Source organism: Haliotis rubra, unplaced genomic scaffold, assembly GCF_003918875.1.
Source record: "Haliotis rubra isolate DU_JTF1 unplaced genomic scaffold, ASM391887v1 Scf286, whole genome shotgun sequence".
Taxonomy (NCBI): Eukaryota; Metazoa; Mollusca; class Gastropoda; order Lepetellida; family Haliotidae; genus Haliotis; species Haliotis rubra.
This window is the reverse complement of record NW_025766953.1, coordinates 771,674-792,643: the sequence shown is the minus strand read 5'-3', so window position 1 is coordinate 792,643 and position 20,970 is coordinate 771,674. Positions and strand designations below refer to the sequence as shown.

The window sequence follows — 20,970 nt, the reverse complement described above, 5'->3', positions numbered from 1 at the left end:
CCATTTCACTCGTTGCTGTATGGATTAAGGCCGAAAGAAATCATGTGTTGAACGGTTAGCTGATCTCTGGTCAATGAGGCCTCGAGGTACCACAGCCGTTATTCATGATCTGGATCATTTTATACTTTTGTAGCGTGTACATTCGAGACAGGGATTTTATCAACGTCAGGATGTAAATCCTCTCTGAGCTTGTACAGTTCACTTCCGGAACATTTCGGGACGATGATCCACAGAATGTTGCCAGTTCCCCACCTCGACATCACATAATGGCAATAGGATGGAAACATGGCGTCTTTTTACATTTTCTTCTTCTTCTTTACATGAAAAACATTCGCGAGGTTTTTTGCACAGGGGCTAGCTCTCACAAACCTTACGAAGTCCCTTACGTTCTGTCGCCGACCAAACTATCCTCGCTATACACGGACGCTATTGATAAGATCTACTTAAACAAGCCCTCCGGAACACATGAAGCGCATCCTCGTCATCATCGTATGTTCAGTAAAAAGTTTCACAGCGGGAAAATTAAAGATTGGAATATCCAGAAGGAGTTAGCAGCTGACGATGTTTTGTATATTGGTGGTTTGTTTGAATTGAGCGGAGCCACCAACGCTGAGAACGGTCTTTCCGAACTGCGAGCAGCACAGCTTGCCGTGAAACATATCAATGAGTATGGTGTTGTCCCCGGATTCAATTTGGAGCTACTTTATAAAGATACAAAGGTAAGATGGTCAACAAATGATGCTGTTTAAATGTTGATGTTGGTGATGTGGTGTCTCGCCCTAACCTTTGTGTATCCTACTTGGATGATGGAAACCCGTGACTTGTCTATTCTACAGTTGTCATTGTCATTGAAACCCGTGACATATCTATTCACCTCTTATTGTCATGGTCTATTCACCTCTTATTGTCATCCGTGAATTGTGAAGTGTCGTTTCGACATATTTTCTCATCGAAACCAAGATGCATCTATTCGACCTGCAGTGTCCATTCTAGTGCTATGTCATGGAAACCCGTGAAGTGTCTGTTCGACCTATTTTCTCATAGAAATCCGTGACGTGTCTTTTCTTATACCGACACAGAAACCCATTCGCGCGTCGTGTCGGTTATATCGAGGCGCTTCAGTCCGGATTTCCATTGACCTCAATGTCGACTATGACTTTCTGTATCTCGAAATAAAGGCTATTATGGACTTCGAGAAATGTGTCCACTTTATGAGTACGTTTATATCTTATCTTTTGTCTGTAACTTGTATAATAATATATCCTTTATCTAACATTTATCTACCCTTTGTCCATCTATCTGCCGCTCTATTATAATAACACACTACCATGTATCTACCATATATACCCATCCTCAGTATACCACCTATGTTTCGCGGCAGCACAGATATAATCTCACTCAATCACGTCTTTAGTCACTTACAAACGATAAGGAGACAATACTTTCATTTCATCCCTCTCACTATACGGGTTAAATAGACGCGAGACGATCTGAAAGGTCTTGGTAACCAGCATTGTTGTGTTATTCTCCCTTTACGAAGAAATATACGACATGACAGATTCCTCCTACAGCTTACATGAGCTACAAGATGAATGTCAGGTGTGTCTACCACATATTTTAGTAACCAGCGTCCATCTCGGACAATGTGAGAGTAGGACAAATGTAGCTAAATCCATTTTCATTACCAACAGACATGAGCGTATGATCTTTGGACGGGAGGCTATCTATCTTATTTAGTATGAAAGGAAACTGCCATTGCCCTCTTTGTTTAGCTATCAGTGCTAATGTGCCAAATACTGACTAAATGGCCCAGCTTTTTGTCAATTACAAACTGTCTCCCATCCATCACGCATAAAGGTCAATATCTGTAAGGGACGCTCCTTCTCAAGTGGGAACATTGTAACCGAGGTCAGGTGTTCAAGAAGCTTCTGAAAGCAATACCTCGTTCTTAACGGCGATTATGATTGACATGTAAGTCTCGCAGACACAAAGTGTACATGGACATGCTAGGGGATGGTCGTCATCGACGTTAATTATACGTCATGTAAACTTATACTTTGCTCAGAGATTTGCATTAGCATCAGGTAACAGCAACGTCTACAGACTCTCTGGTTGTGCGTGTACTTAGCTCATAACTAACAACGTCATCTCACACGTAGACTGGGTTCTGTCTAGCTCAGTGTCAACGAATTCCAATGATCGGACCAGTTATTGTAGCGTTGACGTCAGTTGCGTGTTTCCGCTTTAACAGATTGGGTTTGCATGGTCATAGAACATAATGACACGTTCTTTGAATGATGATGGGAATGGTACTGATGACGATATTCGTTCATCTCGTCCATGGATATGACGTTGTCAAAGGAATGAGTGCGTGAATATTCCAGCAATATGACAGTGGAGGAAATGGGCTTCACACATTGTAGCCATGTGGGGAATGGAACCCGTGCAAACGGGCGAACACTTTAACCACTAGGCTACTCCACCTCGAAAAGAAGCTACAAGACTGACGAGGAAGTGATGATGTTATTCATTTCTTATTCTATTAATAGTAGATATCAAGCCCCAATGACAAAATATCAGTATTTTATAATAATCACATAAACACCTTTAACACTTTATTATTTGAGTTAAACACCTGATCGAACACTTAATGTATTCCATTTATTTGTCATCATCATTTAGTAAACACTACTTTAATATCACACCTGGACCACCGTTGCAAAGGCATTATCGCTTGAACACAATCATACTATTTCCAATGCTAAATCGTGCACGGTTTTGATAATGTCGTTGGATACAATAAGACTTTTCCCCTTGTTCGTCAGAATTTGGACACCATCACTTCCTCTGCAGTAGGTTTACATCATCACTTCCTCGTCTGTACGCTGACATCATCACTCCATCAGTCGGTCATTTTAACATCACTTCTTCACCAGTCCGTCATTTTTATCATCATCAATTCCACATCAGTATCATCATCATGTTCACCAGTGCACTGACTTCATCATTCCGTCAGTCGGTCATTTTGACATCATCATTTCTTCATCAGTCCGTCATTTTATCATCATCATTCCACATCAGTATGTTTCTTCATCAGTAGAAATCATCCGGCTACGCATTTTCATCATCACATCAATTCCACATCAGTATCATCAGTTGGAAAAGTTAACATCATCACTTACTCGTCAGTACGCTGACATCATCACTAACGTCGTTAGTCGGTCATTTTAACATCATCACCTCGTCAGTCAGTCATGTTTAACATCACTTCTTCATCCAGTCCGTCATTTTATCATCATCAATTCCACATCAGTATGTTGACCATATCACTACCTCATCAGTTGGAAAAGTTAACATCATCACTTCCTCGTCAGTACGCTGACATCATCATTCCGTTAGTCGGTCATTTTAACATCATCACTTCGTCAGTCATCATGTTCATCATCACTTTTCATCAGTCCGTCATTTTATCATCATCCACATCAGTATGTTCACATAATCACTTCCTCGTCTGTACGCTGACATCATCATTCCATCAGTCGGTCATTGTAAAACCGAACTCACTCACGGATTGGTACTGAGAAAAATATAGACGTGCTACTGAGAAAAATATAGAAAACACATACATTTCCTGTCGGTCTGTGATCAACGTGATCACTGGTACTAAGTTAATTAATCAATTGGTTAGTGTGTGATGACAATGTGTGTATAGATATGTAGTTAAACATTTCTTTTTGATTGTTGAGTCCGTTAAACCCTCACTCTTGATCTTTGGTAGCACGTTTATGAGCATGACTTTTTATTGCGCGAGTGAAGTTTCCAGTTGCAAGAACCACCTTCGGCAGTTCGAGACAAAAGGGTAAATTTGTACTCATTAGCGCTTAATTCGTCTCAACCGGGTTCGAGGCATTGGGGTCCGACTGTTTATATAAAAAGGGATAATATTTGGACTTCAGCAAAAAATGACGAAAGGCGTATTCGTTACTAAATGTTAGTTCTCTCATTAGATACGTTTCATACTAAAACAGCGAAAGAATTGTTTGGGGTTTTATTATAATTATTTAAAAAAAAATAGAAATTTGTTCATGTTGAACTATTAGAAGAAAACCTGAGGGACTTCTTGATCACGCAAATAAGCCGTACCTGTACATTTAGCGGTGTTAGAAGATCAAAACATAAAAGAGCAGAACAAAGTCTGATCCTTATTTTGTATCAATACATCTTATTATTTTCAAAACAACGACGAAAGGATTGTTCATATCTTCAATTTCCTGTGGGCCAAAATGACCTCTTTTCATGTCTCTTACTTCGTGTTGTTACCCATCCGAGCCCCTTATGTCCCCCACATCAACACCAGATACAGCTTTAACATTTTCACGTCGTCAGAAGGTGATGTGTTCATTGTCTTATATACAGCCAATTAACTTAATCACTACTTCATAAACTATCTAGGAGTGGATCATCACATCTCTCACTCTATTTGATTTCTCTGTAAACATGTAAATCCATTTCATGTTGTTTATATAGTACATATGCACGATATACTTATTCTGGAGTTCTGTTTACACGGCGTATCCATAAAGTGAATGATTGAACGCCTTTACTATTGCGAGTAATAACCTTTTTGTGGTTTGAATGAAATAATACGTTCCAGAAGATGTTCGCCAAAGGTTATATACATCATAAACGTCAGCTAGATTGGTAAAGATATGTATTGCAGAGAAGTTTCGTTGTTCCTTCCTAGTCAAAGGGATACTCGTGCACGTCTGTGCGTGATCATTTTCCTAACACATTTGCGGCGATGAGATGTTTCTTGCTGTACAACATTCACTACAGTCATTGATCTTAGAACCTCAGACGACCACTTCAGTTATTCCCCTTAGACCAATATATGGAGAGTAATTAACTCAACAAGGAACTGACATTACACAAGTCGATCAATATGAATCATTGAAGAAGCAGTTTGCGCGTAGAGAGGCGGGAGAAGTGTATCGTCAGAACCAGTCAGCGACATCTCCCATCTTCCATCTCTCTGATTGGTCGGTTTCTTCCTGTGATGGCTCCAGATCTGGGCAACGTGCGAAGACGAATTGTGTCCTCCGCAACAGCCCATCAAAACTAGTTACTCCTTCGGAGTACATAGTGATTCAGATATTAAACAGTGGCTTGACTACATCGCACTGAACTGAAAGTCACCAACTAGCCCTCATGCTTTTTAAGTGTTTTGTTTGTTCTTCTAACCAAGTTGCAAAGTTTGTTCTGTGTTCGGACAGCCCGGATACCTTGTCTTAAAGGACTTCAGAAGATGCTATTCCCCTGTAACACTTGGGATTGTGTAATCATATTGTGACCATTTCACTCGTTGCTGTATGGATTAAGGCCGAAAGAAATCATGTGTTGAACGGTTAGCTGATCTCTGGTCAATGAGGGGCCTCGAGGTACCACAGCCGTTATTCATGATCTGGATCATTTTATACTTTTGTAGCGTGTACATTCGAGACAGGGATTTTATCAACGTCAGGATGTAATCCTCTCTGAGCTTGTACAGTTCACTTCCGGAACATTTCGGGACGATGATCCACAGAATGTTGCCAGTTCCCCACCTCGACATCACATAATGGCAATAGGATGGAAACATGGCGTCTTTTTACATTTTCTTCTTCTTCTTTACATGAAAAACATTCGCGAGGTTTTTTGCACAGGGGCTAGCTCTCACAAACCTTACGAAGTCCCTTACGTTCTGTCGCCGACCAAACTATCCTCGCTATACACGGACGCTATTGATAAGATCTACTTAAACAAGCCCTCCGGAACACATGAAGCGCATCCTCGTCATCATCGTATGTTCAGTAAAAAGTTTCACAGCGGGAAAATTAAAGATTGGAATATCCAGAAGGAGTTAGCAGCTGACGATGTTTTGTATATTGGTGGTTTGTTTGAATTGAGCGGAGCCACCAACGCTGAGAACGGTCTTTCCGAACTGCGAGCAGCACAGCTTGCCGTGAAACATATCAATGAGTATGGTGTTGTCCCCGGATTCAATTTGGAGCTACTTTATAAAGATACAAAGGTAAGATGGTCAACAAATGATGCTGTTTAAATGTTGATGTTGGTGATGTGGTGTCTCGCCCTAACCTTTGTGTATCCTACTTGGATGATGGAAACCCGTGACTTGTCTATTCTACAGTTGCCATTGTCATTGAAACCCGTGACATATCTATTCACCTCTTATTGTCATGGAAACCCGTGACTTGTCTATTCACCTCTTATTGTCATTGAAACCCGTGACATATCTATTCACCTCTTATTGTCATGGAAACCCGTGAAGTGTCGTTTCGACATATTTTCTCATCGAAATCCAAGATGCATCTATTCGACCTGCAGTGTCCATTCTAGTGCTATGTCATGGAAACCCGTGAAGTGTCTGTTCGACCTATTTTCTCATAGAAATCCGTGACGTGTCTTTTCTTATACCGACACAGAAACCCATTCGCGCGTCGTGTCGGTTATATCGAGGCGCTTCAGTCCGGATTTCCATTGACCTCAATGTCGACTATGACTTTCTGTATCTCGAAATTAAGGCTATTATGGACTTCGAGAAATGTGTCCACTTTATGAGTACGTTTATATCTTATCTTTTGTCTGTAACTTGTATAATTATATATCCTTTATCTAACATTTATCTACCCTTTGTCCATCTATCTGCCGCTCTATTATAATAACACACTACCATGTATCTACCATATATACCCATCCTCAAGTATACCACCTATGTTTCGCGGCAGCACGATATAAACTCACTCACTCACGTCTTTAGTCACTTACAAACGATAAGGAGACAATACTTTCATTTCATCCCTCTCACTATACGGGTTAAATAGACGCGAGACGATCTGAAAGGTCTTGGTAACCAACATTGTTGTGTTATTCTCCCTTTACGAAGAAATATACGACATGACAGATTCCTCCTACAGCTTACATGAGCTACAAGATGATTGTCAGGTGTGTCTACCACATATTTTAGTAACCAGCGTCCACCTCGGACAATGTGAGAGGAGGACAAATGCAGCTAAATCCATTTTCATTACCAACAGACATGAGCGTATGATCTTTGGACGGGAGGCTATCTATCTTATTTAGTATGAAAGGAAACTGCCATTGCCCTCTTTGTTTAGCTATCAGTGCTAATGTGCCAAATACTAACTAAATGGCCAAGCTTTTTGTCAATTACAAACTGTCTCCCATCCATCACGCATAAAGGTCAATATCTGTAAGCGACGCTCCTTCTCAAGTGGGAACATTGTAACCGAGGTCAGGTGTTCAAGAAGCTTCTGAAAGCAATACCTTGTTCTTAACGGCGATTATGATTGACATGTAAGTCTCGCAGACACAAAGTGTGCATGGACATGCTAGGGGATGGTCGTCATCGACGTTAATTATACGTCATGTAAACTTATACTTTGCTGAGAGATTTGCATTAGCATCAGGTAACAGCAACGTCTACAGACTCTCTGGTGGTGCGTGTACTTAGCTCATAACTAACAACGTCATCTCACACGTAGACTGGGTTCTGTCTAGCTCAGTGTCAGCGAATTCCAATGATCGGACCAGTTATTGTAGCGTTGACGTCAGTTGCGTGTTTCCGCTTTAACAGATTGGGTTGTATACTCATAGAACATAATGACACGTTCTTTGAATGATGATGGGAATGGTACTGATGACGATATTCGTTCATCTCGTCCATGGAAATGACGTTGTCAAAGGAGTGAGTGCGTGAATATTCCAGCAATATCACAGTGGAGGATACCAGAAATGGGATTCACACATTGTAGCCATGTGGGGAATGGAACCCGTGCAAACGGGCGAACGCTTTAACCATTAGGCTACTCCACCTCGAAAAGAAGCTACAAGACTGACGAGGAAGTGATGATGTTATTCATTTCTTATTCTATTAATAATAGATATCACGCCCCAATGACAAAATATCATTATTTTAAAATAATCACATTAACACCTTCATCACTTTATCATTTGAGTTAAACACTTGATCGAACACTTAATGTATTCCTTTTATTTGTCATCAACATTTAGTAAACATTACTTTAATATCACATCTGGACCACCGTTGCAAAAGCATTATCGCTTGAACACAATCATACTATTACCAATGCTAAATCGTCCACGTTTTTGATAATGTCGTTGGATACAAAAAGACTTTTCCCCTTGTTCGTCAGAATTTGGACACCATCACTTCCTGTGCAGTAGGTTTACATCATCACTTCCTCGACCGTACGCTGACATGATCGCTCCATCAGTCGGTCATTTTAACATCATCACTTCTTCACCAGTATGTCATTTTTATAATCATCAATTCCACATCAGTATGTTCACATCATCACTTTCTCACCAGTGCACTGACTTCATCATTCCATCAGTCGGTCATTTTAACATCATCATTTCTTCATCAGTCCGTCATTTTTATCATCATCAATTCCACATCAGTATGTTCACATCCACTTCCTCATCAGTAGTTGACATCATCATTCCATCAGTCGGTCATTTTAACAACATCACTTCATATCATTTTACAATCAACCTCATCAGTTGGAAAAGTTAACATCATCACTTACTCGTCAGTACGCTGACATCATCACTACGTCGTTAGTCGGTCATTTTAACATCATCACTACCTCGTCAGTCAGTCATGTTAACATCATCACTTCTTCATCAGTCCGTCATTTTTATCATCATCAATTCCACATCAGTATGTTGACCATATCACTACCTCATCAGTTGGAAAAGTTAACATCATCACTTACTCGTCAGTACGCTGACATCATCACTACATCGTTAGTCGGTCATTTTAACATCATCACTACCTCGTCAGTCAGTCATGTTAACATCATCACTTCTTCATCAGTCCGTCATTTTTATCATCATCAATTCCACATCAGTATGTTCACATAATCACTTCCTCGTCTGTACGCTGACATCATCATTCCATCAGTCGGTCATTTTAACATCATCACTTCTTCATCAGTCCGTTATTTTTATCATCATCAATTCCACATCAGTATGTTCACATTACACATCGTCATCAGTAGTTGAAATCATCACGGCTACGCTGTATCTTTACGGTAACATCACTAATGCATTTAATTTACCACTTTACAAACAAATAAAAATAAAAACAAATGGCTGTGAATAATTGTTTTCATTAGCTTCTTCATGACACATCACCCTCACCTGTACACATGTACCCCACCCACAAGCCAGATTTTCAGACATGAAACAAAAAAATACTCCCCCACAACACATGAAACGCCCTCACGTCTTCCCTCCTTGTTGGCATAACGTCTCTCTTTGTCTTCCCTCCTCAGCGTCACGTCTCACACTGTTGTCCATACATTGATTTTCACGTATGCCTCTTTATATGTAAACACTAGCTGATAATAGATCCGTTGACTGCTGTATGTTGCGGCGCTGGTACTATATTTAAACACTGATAGACGTCTTAACGATCTCTCCCTGAAGAGAGTTTCTTTCAGAGAGGATTATTTTGAGAGATAATGGTTAGAAAAAGGATTTGTAACTTTTATTCCCAAGTGCTGTTGACTGCAATACACCGTGGGCACTCGTATCTAATTCTTCGTATTCTATAAGGATATATATAAGTTGTGAAAATATACTTACTGTGCGAAAAATGTGACAGCGATTTGTCAAAATTGCGCGATTAAAACATTCGAATTATTTAGCCAGCAGAACAAACTAAATTGTTATATCTCACATGAGAAGGTTGGATATTAAATACCGATTATATTGAACGGATAAACAGCACTGCTTTTTGGGAGTGGAAGGCAAATACGGAGTTTTTCTTGCCCCAAAGTTATCACTGACGACAGAACTCACAAAGTAAAGAATACAGCATAACGTTGACATCATTACTACCTCATCTGTCGGTCATTTTCAACATCATCACTTCCTCATCTGTCGGTCATTATAACATCATCACTTCCTCATCTGTCGGTCATTATAACATCATCACTTCCTCATCTGTCGGTCATTATAACATCATCACTTCCTCATCTGTCGGTCATTATAACATCATTACTACCTCATCTGTCGGTCATTATAACATCATCATTATCTGTCGGTCATTATAACATCATTACTTCCTCATCTGTCGGTCATTATAACATCATCACTTCCTCATCTGTCGGTCATTATAACATCATCACTTCCTCATCTGTCGGTCATTATAACATCATCACTTACTCATCTTCCTCATCTGTCCGGTCATTATAACATCATTCACCACCTCCCCGTCAGTTCGCCGACATATCCTTCCTCATCTGTCGGTCATTTTATAACATCATCACATTCCTCCATCTGTCGGTCATTTTAACATCACCACCTCCCCGTCAGTTCTGACATCATCACTTCCTCATCCGGTTACATCATCACTCCTCCGTCAGTTCGCCGACATCATCACTTCCTCATCTGTCGGTCATTTTAACATCACCACCTCCCCGTTAGTTCGCTGACATCATCACTGCATCGTTAGTCGGTTATTTTACTTTATTTTTACCGTGTTAATTTTAAGCTATATCGTATGAATGAGTCATGAATCCTGAGTTGCTTCGGTTTACGTATGTTTGGGAAGATTGACGGGTCCGTACTATCGAGATGTCGCTATAGGTGGTCTGCACCACCTACAGGTAGTTCCAATCACAACCAGCTGTTGTGTATATTGTGTGAGGATGTGCGCGACGTCAGTCACTGAGCAGGACGTCGGAAATGACACCCACAGTCATCGTGAGGTCAGCGTCACACCAAGGTCACGGTAACTTGTGACGTCGTGTGCATGTGTTAACTTTATCTGAGCTATGGAGATAAGCCGTTTTGCTTATGATACAGGATTTTCAGAAATTGTTATAAAACGAGTGTAATTGTCTTAAACCGAACTTTAAGAACTTTCTTTTTCACTTTTGTTTCAAAGCAACCCAGGAAAATGTCATGTATTACTAGCGAAAGGACCCCGTTCGGGTTTCAGTGTAGAACAGGTCCCCAAGCAGCCTATGCTGGTCGGTGGGTGCTACTAATAATTTATGGATCGGGTGGGCAGGATCGTGACTTGGTTGAAAGATGTTATCGCACCCTAGGCAATACTCCAGCAATATCACGGCGGGATTAAATGGCGTCACAAACAAACCCGGTCTTTGGTGTGACTGGCGAACACTTTAACCACTAGGCTACTTTCAGCGCCGCTCACTCTCAAACGAATCTCTATGAATGCAATTATTGACGTGATAACGGACACCCAGTCGTTGTTGTAACCGGCTTCCACCTGGTGTTAACCGTATTATTTGATACCTCCAGATTTAATACAAAACTGAAGCCCCTTAACCTTTTATCCAAAAACGTCAGCCACATTCCACCATTATCTAAGTTATTAATGAAACACATACTACTGGTATAAAAACTAATCGAACTCGTCCAGAATACCAATCCCGTTGATAACCATCTGTTATCGGGTACTGTGTCATTAATGTACACTTGTAAGTCTGAGCGTGTAGGTTCTTATTAACTGCTTAGAGTTAAATTACGTTTTACGCTTGCTTCCATTCTGGACTGGGTTGATATATATTAGATATTCTAACAACTCTGCAAAAATAGTTTTATAACGATTTCGTTGAAAGACAAATAACGTTTCACAAAAATGCAATCTCAGTAGTAATGAGGGGGTTGTGTTAGCGTTACTAAACTTCTTTACGAAATCAAAATAAGTACGAAAATGAGAATATAAGCGAAATATGCAAATTGTCTTGACATGCCATGGAAAAAGTACAATTTTGATCTAACACCTTGATCTCCCATTACAATCAGGTGTCATGGTATTTTGTATTTACCTTAGTTACAGGGGATAACGGCGCACGTATGGGCATCATAAATCACCCTCAAACACCCGGTGTCAATAGTGTTTCGCATTGGTTTTCAGACCTAGCATTTTATGAGTTAATTCTTTCCGTTTGATAAGATGCCGATGCATATTGAGTGTAGATTGCAGCTGTCTCCACATCATTGATGTTGGAAATTACAGTACGGCGACGTAGCACGTAATGCGTTAGAGGACACCATGGTCGTATTGTTGGATTAATGCTATTACCGTCACAATACCGTGGCAGGTTACACATTACTTCCACGGTGCTGCGTTTCAATGGTTATTTTTTACTGTTGTTAACGCCGACATTCGTACATTTATTACGTCTGGGGGCGCAATCATTTGTCAGTGATCAGGTATTTAAAGTAGATTTATCGATCAAACTAAATTTAGATAATACTCCTGAAATTTTTTCTCACTTGAACATGTAGGGCACATTTAGTGGACTCGTGTACTCTTGATGTACTGCGGCAATATGGCGAGCGTCTTGTCAGTTGTCAGACATATTATGAAAGCATGGTGTTTTTATATTACCTTATTCCGTCAAGAATAAATGGAATTATACATTTTGCAGTCTGTAAATATTTATTGATGCCAACAGTATTATTCTGTTTGATACTAAGGGGCGGTGAGGTAGCCTAGAGGTTAAAGCGTTCGATCGTCACGCCAAAGACTCGGGTTCGATTCCCCACATGGGTACAATGTGTGAAGTTCATTTCTGGTGTCCCCGGTCGTGATATTGCTGGAATATTGCTAAAAGCGGCGTTAAACCTAACTCATTCACTCACTTAATGAAAACATATAAGTGATATGAGTAACGTTGAAAGGAGTGATAAATACTCGAATACGAATTAGAGACAAGCGGACTACTGGTCATAATTCACCGAAATGCATTGTCGTAATCGCTATTTCATTAAAAAGGTGTTTGAATTAACGAACCTTTGCTTATTTCACTATCAACGAATTTCCTCTAACCCGACATCGATATGTCTGACGTTTATTTTAAAGAATTTGAATGGCTAATTGTCTCCTGGATTTCTTGTGGAAATCGATGATTGTATTGGAGACACCGTGAATATTTACGCAAGGTCAAATGCATGAAGGTCAAGTTTCTGACTTCTCAAGTCACCGCGCTGTCGTAATTCCCATGGGAATACTTTCGTAACTGTCAATAAAGAGTTCCTTGTTCGACCATAATATATTTTCTGAAGCAATATCCCACAGTAAGTGCATTGGTCGATCGATCGATCTCTAACCACCTATACAGTGTTTTAGGACACACCAAGCAAACATGGCGAGATTGGTATCAAGGGTGCTTGGTTTAACAAATGCCAATATCACATACATGAAGGTCGATATGATCTGTTAGTGTGGTCAAACGCTCGTGTTATCTTTGTAACATAGACCTGTAACATGGTCTTGTTGTTTGAGCATCACTTGACATTTCATCCTCTTGTCATAAGCAGAGAGCGAAAAGGACAAAACGCATATTGGAGAGCGTAGTGTTTGAAGAAGGTATCTTTCAAATCTGAGGGCCACGAATAGCGAGAGCCGTAGTTCGTAGACTTGAAAATGGCGTTGTTTTGTCAAAACCTGCATTATATTCATGTATCTGTAAATCACAACGTGTTAGCCTGGTAACGATTTATCGATCTATCGATGAATCAGAAACCATCCAGTGGCAATGGATTGAGGTAAAATATCCGAAGTTTCAATCAATGCCATGTATGACATCAATTGTACTGAAAGACGTAATGATTTCGAAAATATATTCACTTTTCAGTTTTTTTCAATCCAGATTATACCCACATGCATTCTGAAAACGCTGATTTCACAACAGACAATTATAAGAGGTGCCTTCCTCTTGATCAACACCGTTAAAAGAAGTCGCTTGAATCGCGGACCTATAGGCCTACTATTCCAGCAGTTACTATTCCAGATATCTATATCCAGGGTATAGTGGTTTAATTATCATACTACTATTGCAGTAGTAACAAACCGCTTGGTATTTTAGATACTCTTGGGCAAAAGAAAGTATACTAAATTGGATGTGACAAACCATTTATGGACGTTATCAAAAGTAAACGTTACTTAGCTGAAAACAATCGCCACGATGCCCCAAACAAGCACAACTATGTTACACTTTATAATCATTCAACCATTTTTGGCTCGTTGCATGTGTGCCACCATCAAGCATCGTGCTTCTTAACTTTGCTCGGCTGTTTATGTTTCTCATTCTACATGTATAAAAAGGTCTCGTTCGAGTTCCTCGATTCATCATTCGTTTTTATCTGTCTTCGTAATTTCGCTGATTTTGGTATAAGGCAACAATGCAGTAGCACCTGCACAACACGTGCTGTGCAATCAATAAACGTCATGCTTCTACTAACTGTTAATCCGGTGATATTTGTAATCGTTGCTGTAATGGTGCATATCGCAATTGTTATTTGTGACAAGAAAAGATCAATGAAGATGTGGAATATATTTAACGTTGGTTGGGTGGCAGTCGGAACTGACGTCGAGCCACTGATCAAGTGATTGAAGACAAAGCTATTGAGGCAAAAGACAAATATTTGTCCCCAGGCTCATACAGCGCCCACAGCACCGGAACCAATCATTGCTACTTTAGCTCCATGTAATATCTTTTCTGACATGGTTAGGTTTATAATCATGTTTGATCATGCAACGCATGAACCATTGCAGGGGAGACTGCTGTAAACTATGTAAGTCTGGCAAGGCCTTGGTCTGCCAAATGCGATTGGTGACAGTCTCGGGTCATAAACCATGGCGAATAGGTTAATCTGCTATGAATTTTAACGGTTTCTAGATCGGCTCATCCAGAATTAGCCATTCCTTAGTAATTTGTTGCAATTGCTTGGTGTATTTATATGTTGTGTCAGGGATTGACGCACACCTTTGTATCTGTGCGAAGAACAAGCAGAAATAGCAATGAGTGATTGTGGTTCTACGCATCTCATTACAGACATTATAGCGCCATATCACGGATGGGGCAACAACAATTGATGCCATTCATTTCTCCCCAAGGGGAATAAAAATTAGGTCTTAGAAAGAATAATTTTAGTCATACAGATTTGAGGTAAGAATGGTACCGTTACATGGAGTGGAGGTGGAGTGGTATCTGGCATCATTTTCTGCCTAAAATAAAAGAATGAAAATATCCTTTATGCCGCAATCAGCGATGATCGATCAATGCAGCCTGCAAAAAGTGTACATTGACCAGACAAACCAGCGGTTCACTTAAATGTGCCACACTGTGTATTTGGGCATAGCCTTATATTCCTATGTGGATAACCCTTATTTTGACAAGGTCCTTTATAATGGAGTGTGTCAACCTAGGGCTAACCTTTGAGGTCAATTTACGAGGTAAACCTCGAAGGTCAGTCTTTAAGACGACCTTTGAGGATCGCTATGAGTCATTCAACCTACGACCTTGTAAAATAATACAAGCAGTTCAGGATATACCATGTTGTCACTTGCCCTTTCTATAATGCAACTCAAGATCTCCCACTGTTTTTTAATCTCGCACCTCACAGGGGCTCGTTTTAACGTCAAAAACGTTTCAAAGTTCCTTGGTCGCTGGTACTGTTTCTTGTAAATTTACATAATTGTACGAGACTATGCGTTGGTCTGTCGTGCATGGTTACTAGTCACTATGAAATTCATTGGTCTTGAGGTTCTAAGGAAGGTCGTTTACTGTTAATTAACAGTATTGAGGTGATTCCAACGTCGTGACCATTACCCATTTACAAGAATACCTCGCCCAGCAGGTGACGGGGCTTGGAAAGTGACGCCCTCTGAATGGCGGTTGGTAATAAAACATCAAGCAATATGACCCGTTGTAAAAAGCTTTAGACCTAACTGCACTTAGAACAGCGTACGTCTTCAGCATACAGTGGACTCTGTGTAATCCAACACTCACTGGGACAGGGAAATATGTCGGAGTATACAGAGTGTCGGATAAATTAATGTCTCCTTGCTTGAATACTTTTCAAACAGCACCATACATTGTAACTGGCTTATATCATGGAATTAATGCATAATAGTTATTTTCTTGGTAAATAAAGGAAATAAAACAAATTCTGTATTTACATGTTCATGTATATTATTGGATTTTTTATCTTCAGTACAATATTCATACATGTACAACTATCACAATCATATTCACACTTTCATGAAAACGGCCATTCATCCTATGCTTGACAAAACATACCTAGGTCCTCACACTGGCCACTCAGCTTGTAAAAACAAAGGTACAGGCGTTCTCACACTGCTAATTACCTCCCAATTAGCAGGTGCTGGGACCAAAGACACCACCAGTAACAGGATGTTAATTGTCAACTGGCCATTGACAGGTTGATTGTCTATTTTAGTCCAATATGTGGAGAGGATGTCGGATTGTACAGAATAATAGTGTCATTGGGACAAGAAAATGGTGTCGGAATTCGGAATGTACAAATGTCGGATAATTCAATGTATAAATGATGATAATATAGAAGAACGCTGCCGGAACCAAAAAAATATGTCGGAATTCACATATTGTCGGATAATTCAGATGTCGGATTATACAGAGTCCACTGTATTTAACACAGGGCCGCCACACTAGAATGTATCGTGTCCACACAATGAACGAATGAAGTTAAGTGCTGCTAGTATTTCAGTAGTCTGGGCGGTACCTCATATTTCGTGGAATTCGTGTAATGGACCTGCGTCATTTTTTGTTACCTCCAGCGTCATGATGACGCACCGACATACGACAGAAATATTGTTAAACCCAAACTCTCTCATGGACTGTTGCCAGAAGGTTAGCTAATCTGGAAGGCACCGCAGTTTTAGGTATCACCAGAACTAAATTAGAGAGTGAGTGAAGGTTTAACAAAATCCGTGCAATATCACGGCGTGAGACACCGGAAATCCGGAATCGAATCGAATCGGCGTCACGAACAAACGCTTTAACCACAAGGCTACCCAACAGCCCACTAGATGATTAAGGTGGTTTGCCGCTCTCAGCAATATTCCAGCTATATGGCGGCGGTCTGTAAAAACATCGAGTCTGGACCAGACAATCCAGTGATTAACATCATGAACATGCAGTTGGGATACGATGACATGGTCAACCAAGTCAGCAAGCCTGACCACCGATCCCGTTAGTCACCGCTTACGACAAGCATGGGCTATTGGTGAATATCCTCACGAACCCCCACCAGATGAACATTTAGTTAACTTGTATCACACTTAAAGCTGCAATGGTGGAACGTTGGCCGCACGCGTCAGAAGAGGTCGACCCATCTCCTGTAGTGCTATCTACAGAGTGGATGCATCCATGCTTCCGGGCCTGTAATTAGATGCGTTATCAGAAGCAACGTCGTTACCCGCGTCCCTATTACCCCCTACCTCAATACATCTTCCTGTCTCATACTCCCCTCACTTATGACCCCTCCAAATGTCTTGTATGTTACCCCATGTCGCCCGACAAAATATCTCCAATCAATCTGAAAATCGTCAGAAGAAAAGTTACCAGTCCCGTAACACCAGCTTCTGTTTCCATTGTGGACGTATTATCTGCATAGAAACTCATCGGATTCTCTGGACAATGTATGATTACATACAATGGCTGTGCGGGCAAATATGCACCCATCCTTATCAGAGACAGATAACTAATTCTGTTTCAATACCAAGATGTGATTTATTTTCAATTCTCGCGAGATCTCATCTAAGTCTCGTGTCGTCGCGCGCCGATCCTAAGGCAATCGAGTGAAAAGATATCAGGGAAAAGTGTGATATCTCTATTATGGCAATAACTAACGGCTTTCTTTTCATCTCCCACAGCTCGCTCTGTTACACCCCGTCTGGGAGAGGGGAAGGGACAGTTTTTTAACTTCCCTTGGGTTGCATGGATTTGATTATATTATAGATTGAAATTAAATTTCCCGTCGCTCTCAATATTTCTCATGGCTTAAGGGAAGTAGGATTGAACATTTGCACAGTATGTTTGTACCGATATTGCGAAGCATTATGCTGATGATGCAGGAAAAGGCACTGTTCATACAATCTGACTGACATGATGGTCAACGATTCCAGGGCAACTGCACTTCATTTGCACACATAAATTAATTCCTGTGTGAATAAAACAACAATATTTTGAAGGCACAGAAGCAAGTTTAATCAGAAAGTGTTTGCCTTTGATGTGTGTGCAAGAAGTGTGATGTAGTGACCTACATTAACTTCATTGCAATACGACATCGTCATGGGTGAAACTGTAAAAACAAGACAGAGTAAATAATATATTCCGATCAGATTCAGTTCATTTTAACTTGGTCTGGTTACAGTAGTTCTCTAAAGGTCGCCAAATAGCACATTACGTAAGTAACGGTGTCACAACACAATATATAATATATAATTGGTGTGATAAAGTCACATGTCATATACATATGCATAATATGATCCATTATGCAGATACAATACTGGCTGTCGGCATATTGACCACCTGGGTCGAAAATGCATATCAGCCATATCAGCCCTGCGGCCGAAAATTCACTTAAGCCGTATTGCCCGGCTACTGAACTGGTACGGAATGAATACACGCAAACGCTCGAAACTTCAATAGACGGAACCTAGTTACGTCCCTTGACCTTGTACATGATAAAAAGGTTATAACATGACAGTTTTCCTTTCGCCAGTCATATCCTCCCGAGACTACCACATCAGCCCTCGGCCTGACTGTCATGTAATAGCATCTTAATGTAAGACCAAAAATAATATCACATCAGACGTGGCAACTTGTAAACACACACCATTTGTAGGTCAGTGCGAGTGTCTGTTTCCTCTCAATAATCGGTTTTATGCCATAAAGCTGATTGATAAGCAATGGGCATGATTCACCGGACAGATCAGCACTAAATTCTTGCATATTTCCCCTAGTACACAGCAGGTAAGCGATTCATAACATATTGACAATCACCGCTTCATCGTCGCTAATATTCAGTAATACCTCTGTGAGACAAACTGAAAGGTTCAGATTCTTAGTGACCTTTCAACTATTATGTTTTAAATGTATGCTTCTGTCTCGATTTATGTTATGAATGCGCTACAGTTCCAAACTTGAAAGAACACATCGTATAGGTTCGATCCTTATCCGAGTGATATTGACCATTTAATGACGTCATCTCACTGAACGGATTAGTTGCGTGACTACATAAACACTGAACAGGTTTCTTTGAACAGCTTACACATTTCTTTACAACCGATCCTAAACCACTGAAACTATTCTTTGTTTGGTCCATCGCTCTATATCAACACACCCAGACCAAGTCCAATAAGCTAAAACATAATCGCTTCCTATAAGACACCCTTTGAAGAAACAATCCACCATTTTTATAACCACAAAGACGATATTATTCCTTACACCGATCCTTTAACAGATCAATAGAATTCTTCACGTCCCCTCCAGTTCTTGATTTACCAGCAAACGCCGCTTACCAAGCTTTCCAAAGGATTAAAACGGTTGGCTTCCGAGTGTTTCCGACGTATACAATCTGTACCATATGAAACGGATGCTCCATCATGTGATATGAGAGAACGGTTGATCAATATCTAGTGTCCGAGGATACAAGCACTCTGCTCTCCAATGCCCACAACATCAAAGCCTATGACAGTATTGACAAACCCTTGCACGATTCTTCTTGGTTTACATGTGGCTGCAGTACTTTGGGAACATTGGCATGTATAGGTAGTCTGACAAGGAATTGTCCGTACTTACCGACGTTGGCTGTTTGCGGTGTTTATTTCCACTTTGGTATCTAATAGGCATAAATACCCAATCAATATGCTTGAAATATAGTGATCGCAGACGTTTAGAAACTGCCATGCAAATTAAATATGCACTTAAAATCTGGTTTTGACTCTAAAATGTTAACGTCATTTAAACGTTACTATTCTGAAAACGGTCGCCAAAACAACTCAAGAACAGCACCATCCATTAACAATGTTTCGTTTGTTTCACCTTTGGCCGCTATCAAATACGGGTGCATTCTTTGTGTCGTTTTTTTTGTATTGATAAAAGTTATACAGATAAAACAGAAACAGTGAGTTAAAATGTAAACCTAGGTCGACAGTAAGTAATTCTGTGACTGAGGTATGAATAGGCTAGAAAGTAGAGGATGGAGTTGAGACCAAGAGACTCGGGATCTCGTGAAATCATGGCTTCAGTGCACTATCATGATTAGATAAGGTGAAGAAATATGACTTCTGTGACCGATTGGCTTGAGTTGTGTGTCATCGTAGCCGATCACCAGTGTGCTTTGGTGCACTTACACTGGTAACAAAGGAAAACTTACTCACTCATTCACAATGGCGAGTTAAACATTTGTCTCATACACACACACGCGCGCGCGCATGGACACATGCACATACTCACGCACGCACGCACACACGCACATGCACGCACACACTCTCATGCAAACTCACGTGACCACACAAAAGCAAGGGCATTCAACAATAACGCCAATTCCACAGACATTAGCTCCAAAGGCGACTGCAGTGATCTTAGCTGCTTGAAGTGCCCTTGTATTTGAGAGCGATACCTGATTGTGTGGAAACACCACACTTCATCGCTTAAATGTTCCTTCTTCAAAGCCGGTTCACACACTGCGAGAGCCCTTGCATCCACAAATCTGTCGATATATGTCTTGCCAAGGGATATCATCATCGGCAATGGTCACACTGAACATGGTTCGTTAGTTCCTAAGTATTTCATTTAGTTTCACTACGGGAGAAGACTAGAGCCGTTATATGCTTGACCATGTTGAACGCCCAATGGCATCCAAACTGTTGATGAGCTGTAATTCGTGATTTGGAAATGATGCTTCTTCTTTGCCTGATATTGGTTGTATTTGCGATGCTTTGCAAGTAGTAGAACCGAGCATGCTAATCATTTCGAGAACACCTGCCATCAGCACCGAGTTTCGGTGATCCTGACATGAATTTTAATCACTGTTTATCACCCTGACTTT

At 40.5% G+C, this 20,970-nt stretch overlaps 1 protein-coding gene across 1 annotated transcript in view; it reads left to right on the top strand.

Annotated features, from left to right (window-relative positions):
- Positions 1-491: 491 nt before the first annotated feature.
- Positions 492-20,970, top strand: part of LOC124281614 (gamma-aminobutyric acid type B receptor subunit 2-like) — a 139,635-nt gene continuing 119,156 nt past the window's right edge. The window contains exons 1-2 of the mRNA XM_046717548.1: positions 492-719; positions 5,486-6,070. Coding sequence (XP_046573504.1) covers positions 492-719; positions 5,486-6,070 — 813 coding nt within the window. The remainder of the gene's footprint in view (positions 720-5,485; positions 6,071-20,970) is intronic.